At 43.8% G+C, this 12,668-nt stretch overlaps 2 protein-coding genes across 2 annotated transcripts; both read left to right on the top strand.

The window, feature by feature from the left end:
- The first annotated feature begins 472 nt into the window (after positions 1 to 472).
- Positions 473 to 1,707, top strand: LOC108108869 (vacuolar protein sorting-associated protein 37C). Its single transcript, XM_017217087.2, has 2 exons — positions 473 to 573; positions 641 to 1,707. Exons 1-2 carry the CDS (start codon positions 513 to 515, stop codon positions 1,705 to 1,707), a joined length of 1,128 nt encoding a protein of 375 aa, XP_017072576.2. The 5' UTR covers positions 473 to 512.
- A 500-nt stretch (positions 1,708 to 2,207) lies between these two features.
- LOC108108958 (probable inactive serine/threonine-protein kinase slob2) lies at positions 2,208 to 3,330 on the top strand. Its single transcript, XM_017217213.2, has 2 exons — positions 2,208 to 2,300; positions 2,362 to 3,330. The coding sequence occupies exons 1-2, from the start codon at positions 2,222 to 2,224 to the stop codon at positions 3,312 to 3,314; spliced, it is 1,032 nt and encodes a 343-aa protein (XP_017072702.2). The 5' UTR covers positions 2,208 to 2,221; the 3' UTR covers positions 3,315 to 3,330.
- Positions 3,331 to 12,668: the final 9,338 nt, after the last annotated feature.

The following is a 12,668-nucleotide window of genomic DNA, read 5'->3' as shown; positions in this document are numbered from 1 at the left end:
CACTTCATAAACAAACATTGGTCAACCATCTGTCTGTCTGATTTCTTTCTTTCTTTAGAACTCATAAATTGTTAGATTAGAATTAATTATATTTATTTTATATTTCGTTCCCATGCTCCTTAATAGAAACCATATGCTTATTAACAAATTAAACCAGATCGCTTTTCTCATTCAGTGATTAGGTTTAAAAAACCTGTTCATTTTAGCCTAACTAGGAATGTCAGTAATGCGTTCATTGACTCTGCTCCGAGATCACTGGAAATCCGCAAAATGTTGGTCTTAATGTATTCAAATTAAATCGTCGGCGAGATGTTGTCGAAAATGATGATGATGATGCTGATGTGATGGGTGCCGTCTGAAATATTTATTTAATCGCAATTCGTCTCCAAATGTGGTGGGACTTATGTACCGTTCGTTTTTATTCGCCTGGCCATTCATTCTAGCCAAAAGTATAAATAAAACCAGAGCTTGGTAGACGCATTTTAGTCCGTTCTTGTCCAGGTTCTAAGAACATGTTGCAGCTGTCACTGGCCCTGCTGCTTTTTGTGGCTCTCTTTGCCAGCCTTGAGACAGGTGGGTCTTTTCAGTTGGAAAAATGATACCCAGTCCCAAAGCTCATTATAAATCATATACCCCACAGCCCCATCCTCATCGTCTGGAGTTAATCAAGAGAAATTTGTGCGAGTCTATGAAATCAATGAGGAGCAGTACGAGCGGGTATTGCAGCTGACCAAGGGCAAGAATGTTATATCTGAAGCTCGGTTAATCAACGGGGGCTTTGCCACCGTAAGTGAGACCTTGAGTTCTGGCTGGAACTCTCTTCTGAGAATTGTGGGCCTCACCACCCTCAGCAGAGCCGAAGAGGCCGAGAAGTTTGACTTTGATGGCCAGCCATTGTGCCTTATCAAAACCCGAGAAGGCGAAGGCAGGGACGAGGATGTCACCTCCGCTAGGAGCTCGGGAAAGGCCATCGATGCTGAAGAAGAAGATTCTGCCATTCACTGCATTGTGGTTCTAAAGAAGGACGGCGATTTCGAGTTGCCAAGCCAGGAACCTCAGGCAAATTTTGCTCCTTATGGAATCAAACCTCAGACCGCTAATCCTGTAGAGGAATCCCCTGTTCAAGATCAACGTGAGGAAGTTGTTGAGGAGGAAGAGGCTGATGAGAAAACTACACCAGCTCCTTTAAGGAAGAAGAAGGTTAACAAGAGCACCTATCCAAAGGCATCCCTTTCAGAGGACGATGCGGATGGTTCTCGCCAATATCCAAGTGGTTACCCACCTCTGCCCCCACAATATGGAACTCCCTATCCAACCCAGCCCTATGGAGGTTATCCTTACAGTCCCTATATTAACCCTCAACCTTATCCAAATCCTCAGCCATTTGGTCCTCAGCTCCCTTACGGACCTTCACCATATGGACAACCATCTTATGGACCATATCCCCAACAACCCTATGGGCCCCAGCCACCCATTGGTCCCTATAATCCCCAGCAGTACTATAGTGCTTATGGCTATCCCTACTTGGATCAAAACCAGTTGGCTCAAGCAAATGCTATTAAGGAAGTAGAGAAGGCAGAGGCTGATGACGACGAGGAGGAAGATGAAGACTCCTACGAGACGGACGAGGAAGATGATTACCGCTATAAGAAACGTTATCAATCCTACAAACCTGTGTACCTAAACCAAGCTTACAGTTACCAATAAAAAACGATTTACAAACATTAAATGATTATATTTATTTTATCTTAGTTTTTGATGAAAAGAAAATAGAGATTAGTTTATGGAGAGTTTTTTGAAATGCCTTGAATTTCTTAAATATTTTCTGAACATTGAACCGTGGACCTGTCATGAACTCCCCTTAGTCTAAGATTGATCCATAGACCACAAAGTATGAGTAATTTCCTAAACTTTGAGTCTCCTTTTAGAGAGCTAGACCGCAAACAAGAACATTATCATTCAATCAGCGAAACTAGACTAGCCAGTTGTGTTTTTGTCCACAGAGCTATTTAGTAAACGGGTTTGGGCAGGGCGATGATCATGTTAGGGAACTGGGTCAACGCGTAAATTATGGAGATTGAAGTCGATTAGGGCAATATAACTGTAGATGAGCTTTGATCCATTTGAATGACAATGCCGAAAGGAAATTTCGGTTCGTCAAGCCATCAAGTTGACGGCAGAGAGAGACTTTCGAAATATTTAAGCAAGGGAGCAGAGCCAGATGAGCTTATTCGCAATCGCCATGAAGTTCTTACCAGTTCTGGCATTGATCGTGCTCTTCGCAGCGGCAGTCCAAGCTGGTGAGGATACGTAGTATTTGATCCTGGTAAAAGGAAATCTAATGATTTATTTATGTGACAGGCAGAAGTCGTCCTCAGCTGGTGCGCCTGCACCAGGTTACTCGGCAGGAGTACAACGAGCTCCTCCGTCTAACTCAGGGCAAGGAGGAGGTTTCTGAGGCTCGTTTGCTCAGCAGCTCCATTGCTGGCATCAAGGGTTTGGCTTCTGGCTTTGCAGCTGGCAACTTCATTCCAGCTATCTTCAGCTCCAAGGATCAGCCCAAGAAGGGACGTCCTCTGTGTGTGATCTCCACCAATGATATAGATCAGGACCAGGAAAGGCGGTTGGGCCGTGTGGTGAGCATCGAATATGAGCCAAGCAGCGATTCCAGCTCCAGTTCTGGATCCGGATCCTCGTCGAGCAGTGGTAGCAGTAGTGGACACGGCAGTGGTCATGGAAGTGGACATGGTCATGGTAGTGGAAGCGGCGACGATGACAACGATGATGTGACCACTGTGAATTGTATCCTGGTAGTTAATGGTACCGATACCACAACCACTACGACTACGACCACAACCCCAAAACCAGATTACGGACATGGACATGGACACGGACATGGTCATGGTTCCAAGCCAGGCAGTTATTACCCACCCCCTCCTCCGTTCTATCCTCCCTACTACGGCTACCCACCCTACTATCCTCCTCCCTACCCATACCCACCACCACCACCTCCACCACCAACACCCAAGCCCCACCATTCCAGCGGAGACAAGCGTTCGGCCGATGATGATGATGAGGAGGAGGATGTGAGCAGTCTGATCGATGCCTACAATGGATTGTACTACCAGCCCCAGGGAGCCGTTCTGAGGAGCGGAAAATACTCGAAGGTCAGCCAGGAGACGCCTGCCTACCAGCCATCTAGCTATCCCACGCATGAGTACGCCAACACCTATCCCAAGGTGCTCCGCAACAATGGACTGACCCATCCTGCTCCCGTCTACGTGCGAACGCCACAATTCGATCAGGAACACTAAGAAACAGCGCCATTAGACAAATGAACTTTTAAATCAAAAATAAATTAAATTATTATTTATAAAAGTGGTTGAGTTTTATGGTAGAAAAATATTTAGTTTTATGACTGCTGAGATACACGTGCTAGAACGGATTAATTTTAATCAATGATATATCCATCAAAGTAACATTCCAGAATCCATCCAAGCACGTGTATCGTGGCAAGAACACTCCCGAGTCCCCCTACGTTTGAATTCATCGGTGATATGGGAACGATTCAGAGAGCCATCAATCGCAGACGCATGTGCCTTCATAATTGGACTTGGAATTGAGTGGCAGAATCGCTCATTTGTTGCATGTTTGTGAGGGATGGCCTATGCTAGTGTGTGTGTGTGTGTGTGCTTGTTTGATCAAAAGTGTTACAAGGTCCTGCCACTAACAATGCCAGAAAGAAACGTTGATCTAGGCAGCACAACAGAGCCACCATGTAAACAAGCAGCATTACACTTTCCTCTGCCACACACACACATAGATACTAACAAACACAGATAAACACGCACATAGGAGTATTGAGGGACAGCGACAATTGAAAGTGTAACACATCGTTGCCTTTTGTAGCACTACGGCTGTCTCTTTGCTGCAGCTACACTGAGAGAAGAGAAGGTGAAGATGTAATGATACATAAGTGAAGAGTCCTTCTAAATTGGGAGTTAGTAGAGGAAATATAGAGTTTCTGATATAATCTTTCTGATATCACCACTTTTTATTCACAGTGTATAAACTGATACTCGCATCCTGACACACAGTCATCCACTGGCGAAGGACAACTAACGCACAGGCATAAAAGAGAATAAATTAAAGAACAACTCAAAATAACCGCGGGGCAATTGACAGTGGCAGTGGTAGTGGCAGTGGTAGTGCATCGGTACCGAGCATGTGGGCGGGACAGCTGACATCAGCGTGGGCGTGGCGATTTGAACGCCCGTTTGCCGTTAAGTGCAAGTGCATCGATGGCAACGAAACAGCGGGTGAGTGAGTGAGAGTGGAAGCGAGAAAGAGGAAAAGTCGCCTTTGGCCTCATTGCGTTTTTAGCTGCGCCTGCCATGCTGCCACGCCTACTGGCCCGCCTACACCCACTGTTCCACCCACTTTGGCCATGTTGTGTCTATGCACTGCAAAATAATTACTTTCATATCCTGCGGCAATTAAATTCATTTAGTTTGCCACCAATCTCCCCAACACTCTGATTAAGACATTCATTCCGCTTCGCATTCAACGGCTTACGCTCGTGGCTGTTGAACCCAACTCATAGTTGTAGCCCAGACCCCTTCTGGCCACTCCACTACCACCCTGCTTAGCCTCCTCGTCTGACCAAGCAACTCTAAACTATGTCAACTGTTAACTTTTCCTTTCTATTTTTGCTGTTTGTTGCGCTCGTTGTTTTTGCAGCCGCTGGCATTCCGCTTCTATGGCCTGCATGTTTTTCAAGGACTCTACATAGTTTATCCAGCAACATCAAGCACACCCCCACGCCATTCCACGCACAGCCGGCCCACACACACATGCCACACATAAACATGTGGGAGGGAAAAGCATGTAGCTGCCATTTTGGACATGGCTGAGTTGAGTGTAAGCAAATTGCTAAGAGCACTGCAAGTCTGTTGCTCCCACAGAGACAAAAAAATAGAATGAAATTGCCCAAAAATTGCTGCCCTCTAAAAGGCTGTAAAGTGTTGCTAAAGAAGTCGTTGACAAGGCTAAAGAAAATTGGGTCGCCGAAAAACAGTGATTAGTTTTGGTTAAGAGTAAAAGTTGAAAAAGTTCAAGATCAATATTAAGGACTTAAGCTTAGGCTGTAATGGAACTTCGGAACTTTAAACTATAACTTTGGCCAAAGTCTGCAAGGGACCCATAAATCCCAACTAAACATATTTTGTCTTTTAATCAAAAGTTAGTTAAACACTCCTATGTGCTGGGTTTTAATTTTCTTAAATGCTTATTGCATTGATGAAGATAAATTAGGTCTTGAATAATTTCTGGGGGCAGAAGTCAAGCAACCATTCAGTTCGCACGTCAGCAGGAACATCCTCAACGCCGTCGTAATCGTCGTCATCATGTAAATGTCAATTTAACGGAATATTAATGCAGGCAGCCCATTGCAAAAGAAACACCCACACATATGCAAACATATGTCTTTGATATCAACGGAAGTGCGCACACAAATACACGCTCGAGTGCCATTTTGTTAAGGCGCAAAAATTGATAAGTGCCATGTGGTTATTGCGGTCTTTGGTGGCCATTAACACAGCGAAGGGGGTGGAGACTCGGATGTCTGGAGGTGTATACACTCTACAGTGTATACTGTATGCTATATACTGTACCAACACAAGGATAATAAAATGTGTGTGCAAGCAGAAGAGGCAGCAAGAGTAGGCGGTATTTGCACGTCAATCAAACATGGCGTCAAATAATCATTAACAAACTCTCGCACACACGCACAAACAATGGTGTGATTTAAGGATTTTTAAGAAGTGGGTTGCAAGTGATGTTCTTCGTGTTCTCATGTTTGCGTTTATGTGTATGTGAGTGTGCGATTGTGTTTGTGTTGGCTGTCATGTAGTTGTCCCTGACATTGGTTTTGCTTGCCGTTGATTTGGTGGCTTAACTGATTTGCGGTTGCCGAAGCTTCAAGAGCAGCCACTTCGACTGGATTTTCTGATTAATTCCTTATTGAGATATTGAACTATGGAAGTCCGCACTCTAATCGCTTAAATTGTGGTCTTTGCTTATGGAAAGGCTCAAGTTAAGTTAACCTAAACTAACTAACTAGGTTTTTAAAAGAGTGTATTAAAACCACCTTTCTGATGTACTGGCCAACGACTTGGGCAAAGTATTTCTAGTTCTTCTACTACTTTACTTTAAAAGTAACAAATTTTAAAAAGTTTAAGGCATTATGGCTTCTCTCTGCTCCTGCTGGTGGCATTTAATAATGTGTCCTCAACTTGTGCTAACTGAGAGCCCGAATTGGCAATTTGGCGTCAATAGCCACCATGCTGAACCCTCACCTGCTCATCTGGTTGGCCCACCTCGAGATCGAGATGGAGACCTGAAACGTATGTTCGCAGCACTAACGAGCTGTGATTTTTCTTGCCATCAGCAGAGGCTGAATGGAGTGACTGCAAGTCAATGCGATTGGCGTCAATTAAGTGCCATAAGCGACACAACAAGCCGTCAGTTGGTCCGTCCGTCAGTCTGCCATCCGGACGGAGTTTAACGCTCTTCAGCTCACTCCGGCTTAGTTGGGCACCGCTTTTGACACACTTTCGAGCAGAAGGAGCAGTAGCAGCAGCATCAGAAGTAGATTGATTGGCGCCACTCAATTGGCAACCTTTTTGGCCTGGTCTGGTCTGGTATATAGTATGGCCTGCTATATAGTGTGGCATGGTAACCCGGCTTTGGTTTACCGATGACTTCATGTGCAGCATCGTTACACGCATCGCTTACCATCCATCGGCGTTCTTTTTTCTCCGACAAGCGATTAGAATAAATTGCAACATGCTGGCAAAACGACAGGCCTCCAGATTGGGTGTTCGATGGATTCTGTTAGTGGTTCAGATTCTGGTTCTGGTTCTGGCTCGAGGCGGGGAGGGGAGGGAGAATTCGGATCGAGCTCAACGTTATGCATTTGACACGAGTGCCGATTTCTGCTTCAATAATTTCCCCAATATCTCAATGTGTATCTCGAAAGTTCTCGAGAATCGAGTGCGTCAGTGTGGGCGGGTGAGTGTAATCAATTTTAGTGGCAACGCAAAGTTTTTCAATGCGCTGCCATTCAATTAAAAATTTGTGCAGAACTTTATTTTGCTGTTAAGTGGCAATCTACATGCATCCCCCACACTTCTTCATTTGCTTTACTCCTCACCATCCCATACATTCTATATAGCTATATAGCCATATAGCGATATATATAAATAAAAATGGATGTGTTGGGTTGGGTCTACTATATTTTGTTGGCTGCATCGCGCGCACATCTGTAAATACAACTATAAATGGCTTTGAAGAGTTTCCCTTTTCGGCTTTCTTTTTTATGGTTTTGTTTGGGTTGATTTATGTGCACATGCCAGTCAAATTGATGAATTGCATTTGAAAGACGATCAAATGAATTTGGTAGCGAGGAGGAAGGTTCAAAGTCCCAGCCTTGTAAGTTCTGCTAAAAATTTGAGTAGCTAAATAGTCTGGCTAGAAACTTAAACAATTAATTCATTTTAAATTAAAGAATTTGCATTTATGACTGGGCAAGTGTTACCTGACATATGATTTTTATAAATTTAGATTTAAATGAGAGATTTTTCTTACCGACGACATGCCAAGATTCAATTTCGTTTGTGAGAAAAGCGTATATCTCTGGTGTTTGTTGTTTTGATGACAACAAATATGATTTTCTATGCAAAAGTTAATCAAAATTTGTTTAGCAATGCACAGGACTCACACACACACATAAGCCACTTGAAAAATGACATCAAAACTGGGATAAGAAGCAGCATCAGCAACAGCAGATGACGAAGAAATTGAAAAATAATAACAAAAAGTTACCCTGGCAGCCGACGTTGGATCTCGGCTCTAATTTAATGCGATGAGTTCTCGGCATACTTTTTGTTTTTAATTTATCCAGAAGCCCGCAGCACTTTCCCCACTTTTTCCGTAGCACCTGCCTCCATCCGAGATGCTGCCATTATTCAATCTGTTGGTGTCCTGGCCGTCATAGTTGCTGATGTCTGGTGCCGTGTTGGTGTTGCTATTGTTCTTGCCGTTGTCGGAGGGATCTTGTTTGTGTTTATGTTTTAATAAAACATTGTTCCCCATATCATCCCCCACACTCCGCTCTCCTCCGCTGCTGTCACAGATGCTGGCAAAGTCAAGAGTAAGTCATGAGTAAATCTTATTATTTTATCCTTTGTTATTGCATTCTCGATGGCTTTTCCCGGCCAGGCTTAGACTTTGGTCCTTGGGTCTTGGCTCTGGTTGCCACCCCCTCAATCCCGCTGTTATCATAAATCTGCATGCTGGCGAGGCATGTTTCGACTGCTTCGAGTTCGGCTCTCAATCCGATCCCGATGCACACAACGTCATATGTCAACTGCATCAATATTTGCATTTTGATTGAAACTTACAAGGAGGCAAAAGTCTGTCCCAATTTGCATATCCTTCCCTGCCAATCTGGCTCCAGTTCGAGCACTCTCTCCAGTCCTTCAGTCTTCTATAGCAACCCACTCCGCTCCCTAATCCCCGGCCAACAACCAGCTTAAATGGCTTTAAGATATGACTGCTGGTCGACGAGGCGACTCTTTGGCTATTTATGTCTAAATTGGCAAATAGCAAATGGTGATGGCCGAAATGCAGTTTTGCTGTTAATTTCACTTACAACGCACATTAAATGCAGACACTGCAGCAGCAGCAGCACCACCACCAGTAACATCAGTACCAGGAACAACCTACATCCTGCAGCAAAACCACCCACAGGAGCCAACAAAAAGCTGTTTGTCCATAATCAGTGCAAAGTGCAGATGCCGTAGTCCAATTCGTATGGAGTGCAAAAGGGGGAATCCCTGACTTTTGGCTATTTCGATTTTGCCTGCCAGTTGTCGCCATGGTTGCCGTTGTCGTTGTCGTTGTCGCTCCCATTGCCGTTGTTGTGCCAAATTAGGTCAAAATGCGTTCAATTCCGCACGAAATGTCAAAATAAACAAGTTAGCCAACGGCTAAATAGCCTGGCTCCCTTGTGGAGATGAGTGTCTGGCTGTAATACCGCCAGGCAATCCCTTAGCCCTTCAGCAGAAGAACAAGACAGCTGATTGAAAGACGCTGACAGGAGCCAAGAGTCAAAAAATGGTTCAGTGATTTTCCAACAGTTTTTAAAAATGACAAGGGAAGTTAGCTTTTGTGAGCTGTAAGCTGTTAGATAACTAGATAAAGAGCTTTCCTCATGGGTAAATATGTAAGACACAACAAGCATCTTAAGGTTTGTGAAAAATATAAATAAATCTTAGAAATACATAAAATATTCTTAAAGTAACAGGAACCCAGAACCTTTAACTGACTTCACATCATCTCACAACTGGCTTCACTTGAAATCCTCCTTATCCTAAGTTAGTTCCAATTACCTAGGCTGCTGTCAGCTAAGTCGAAACTTATCCTTTCTCGATCACCGGAGTGGTCTAATGGCCAGATCGGATTACGGGGCTGCATTGGAAGGAGCCTTGGAAATGGACGGGTATTGCAATTAATTGGCACTTGCAAATGGCAAGCATTCAAATGCCCAAGTCGGGCACTCACTGCCAAATGGGGGATATTTCGGGGGTTGAGACCGACACATGCCCAACAATAGTGCGATAATTTCGATTAATTAAGCCTAGGCCAAGTCCTTCTGCCCCTTGTGTGTGTGTATTGCATAATCCCAGTACAATAAAGAGCTTCAGTTTGGTGGTAGAGATGGAGGCTGTTTCCTTGGACCAACAACAGCAACAGCTGCATTTCATTACAATTTTTCAATTACTATTAACTTGATGCGGACTTATTACAGGACTGGTTTATCGTAATTAATTTTGCGGCTTCTGTCTGTCTCCTGTCCCCTCTTTCTTGCCGCTCTTCCCCTGCCGCTCTATTCCTGCCGCTGTTCCCTCCGGCAGACATTTCATTAGGAAAATTGTTTATTAAAAAATAAATAGAATTAAACAATAAGCAAGAAGCAAATGGCCAGGACGCGCTGTCGTCGCTCTAACTTTTCCTTTGCATGCAAAGTCACGCCCCCTTCTCGCCATCGCCATCGCAGCCGCCGCTGCCCCTTTTCCGTGCTGTAAGTTGCGCTTATCACGGAGCATAATCATAAAAAGTTATGCGCTTGCTAATTTGATTAATGGCATTTCCTTGGCCGCAATCCAAATTCGTAATGACTGTGCTCGGGCTAGGAAATTATTATTACTTCTAATTACAACGAGACAACTTCATTAGGCCAGTGTTCCGCCAGCAGACACCAACAACCGCAGGCTAACCAAAACGGAAACTCGACTGGACATTAAGCCAATCGCATCGCATCTGGCAATCAACGGACGTAAATCATGAAATCCAATTATTGTCCGAAGCCGCTTTTCACCAGCTGTAAAAATCAAACCCAACTTCTGGCGCCTTTAATTGTTCCATCGCGTATAGGTAACTCAATTAAAATCAAACAATCACCACCGCCGAAAGCCTGTGGCCATCATAAATTCCAACAAATACCATCACAATCACGATAAATTCCGGTTCTAAGCCCCATTCAAACTTTACATTTGACTGCATCAAACAATCCAAAAATAAATCGCTTAAAATGTACTTTTAATAAACATTCGCGCACAAACACCATCAGAAATAATCGAGTAACTAAACGTTAAAGAGTGAGCCATAGATACCCTATCAAAATCAGTATTTGTTACTTGAAATAATGGATTACAAATTGTTGATTAATAACCTTCCTTTTTTGAGTGCTATCATTCAAAGCCTAGTTTAGATCCTCTATATTAATGAAGAGGTCGTTTAAACTTGGCAAATCCGTAAGGGTATATGAACATTCACTTTCGGAAATACCCTCGCTCATTTATAAAAACTGCGATTGACCAAAATAAAATTCAATTTAATATTTGAATATTTGAATTTTAACTACGTAGCCATTGCGAGTAAACTCCGTGCTATGCTCTTTAAAGCCAATTGAAAAATATCCTTTGTAACGTCCATGTACATAAATATTTGGTATGAATATTTGTTTATAGCCGTGTTTTGGCCAAATTGTTCACGCTTCAAGGCTTCGCAACCAAAAAAAAAAAAAGAACAAACAAAAATATGTTCATAATCAGAATTCAGAGGAACCAGTTAGTTGATTTTAGAAAAAGGTTGAAATAAATAGATAGGAACCTTTAATTGGATGGGGGTGAGAAAGCTATTAGCTGATATTAATTACGATATATCTGCTGACTAATTGAAGCCACGCCACACCACTCATGGTGAAGTCTGTCTAATACCATTTGTGTTGCCGCTTAGAACTCAAGCGGAACAAAGTGTTGCAGCAAACAATTGCTAAGTTTTGTGTCATCTCCGTCGATTGGATCAGCAAATATTTGCATGCAAGTAGTGGACCCGTGACGGGCAACATGTCTACACAACAATTTCTACCACTTAAATCCCTTGCCACTATATGTAACATGAGGGTGGGTCAATATGTATTGCTATCAATTATCAAAGGGTATACTAGCTATAGGAAGCCAGTCTTAACTGAAGAAGAATAGTTAATAGCAAAGATAATCAGAATGTTTTCGATAAACTTGCTACAACATGAACCACCCTAACAACCGGAAGTGCGTTACTTCGAGACAGCCATTCCAGGGACAGAAAGCGGGAGCTAGCCTCTGTGCTGACAAAAGCTGATTATTATGGCAATGACAAGCATATTGGTCACGTTAGCACGACTGGGCCAGTGTCCGGCTAGAATGTACAGCGGCATGCACTTTACAGGCTGCCCGGTCCCGTTAATAACCAAAACGTGCCTCAAAGTGGCCGTGCAGCATTATGGCCTCGATATTGCCGGCTCTATTTGCCTGCCAACTGCGATTGTCAGCGACCATCATTGTGACTCTGTTTTGGGCGAAGGGGGAGGTCTGGTCTGGAGGTGATGGTCATTGGATGGCCAAACAGGAAACTCCAATTGTCCGTCGCATTCTTTTTGCCGCTTCTTGTGATTTGCGTGCGAATTCCTAGTCCCCAGTCTTGGGCTCCTCTCACGTTTCCCCACTTAAACGCCATCGACCGTCCAGCCATGATTATATCCCGCATACGCCCTGTGTACATTTCATTTAATTCCTCCCTTGAATTCTACTCAATTCCGCCTTCGGGCCGCTAATTGCATGCATGACTATTGAATAAGTGTCCCGATAGCAGTTCCTCTGGCCAAGTCCGGAGCTAGATGCTGATTGATGCGCTCGAGGAGCCCGGCAGGGCACATAATAGCATCAGCCATAAACCCCAAAGCCAGCTGGGGGACAAGCTGAACGGAACCGAAGGCAAAATTGCATAATTAATCATGCGCGCATAAAAATGTCAACTGCTGGGGTTTGGGGAAAAATGGGAAAACCGGCAACATGTTGCTGCTGTCCACCCACCGCCCCAATTTCCACCATTTTTCCCCCATTTCCCAAGCGATCAAGGGAGTGGAAAAGCGGGGAAAAAGTGCAAGTTTGGCTTGGCTGTTTGGAGCTGGGGTAGCATTGCAACGTCGAACATTTACAAACAAATCAAATTTGCATCAGAATTTCATTTATCTTGTTTTGCTACTATTGTGTGGATTTTGTGCT

The sequence above is a fragment of the Drosophila eugracilis genome, unplaced genomic scaffold (assembly GCF_018153835.1).
Source record: "Drosophila eugracilis isolate 14026-0451.02 unplaced genomic scaffold, ASM1815383v1 contig_1765, whole genome shotgun sequence".
In the NCBI taxonomy this organism is placed as follows: domain Eukaryota; kingdom Metazoa; phylum Arthropoda; class Insecta; order Diptera; family Drosophilidae; genus Drosophila; species Drosophila eugracilis.
This window is presented reverse-complemented; position numbering and strand designations above follow the sequence as displayed.

Coding starts and splice junctions, on each gene's coding strand:
- LOC108108869 (XM_017217087.2), top strand. CDS start 513: ATGTTGCAGCTGTCACTGGCCCTGCTGCTTTTTGTGGCTCTCTTTGCC. Junction 574..640: donor CTTTGCCAGCCTTGAGACAG/GTGGGTCTTTTC, acceptor TATACCCCACAG/CCCCATCCTCATCGTCTGGA.
- LOC108108958 (XM_017217213.2), top strand. CDS start 2,222: ATGAGCTTATTCGCAATCGCCATGAAGTTCTTACCAGTTCTGGCATTG. Junction 2,301..2,361: donor CGCAGCGGCAGTCCAAGCTG/GTGAGGATACGT, acceptor TTTATGTGACAG/GCAGAAGTCGTCCTCAGCTG.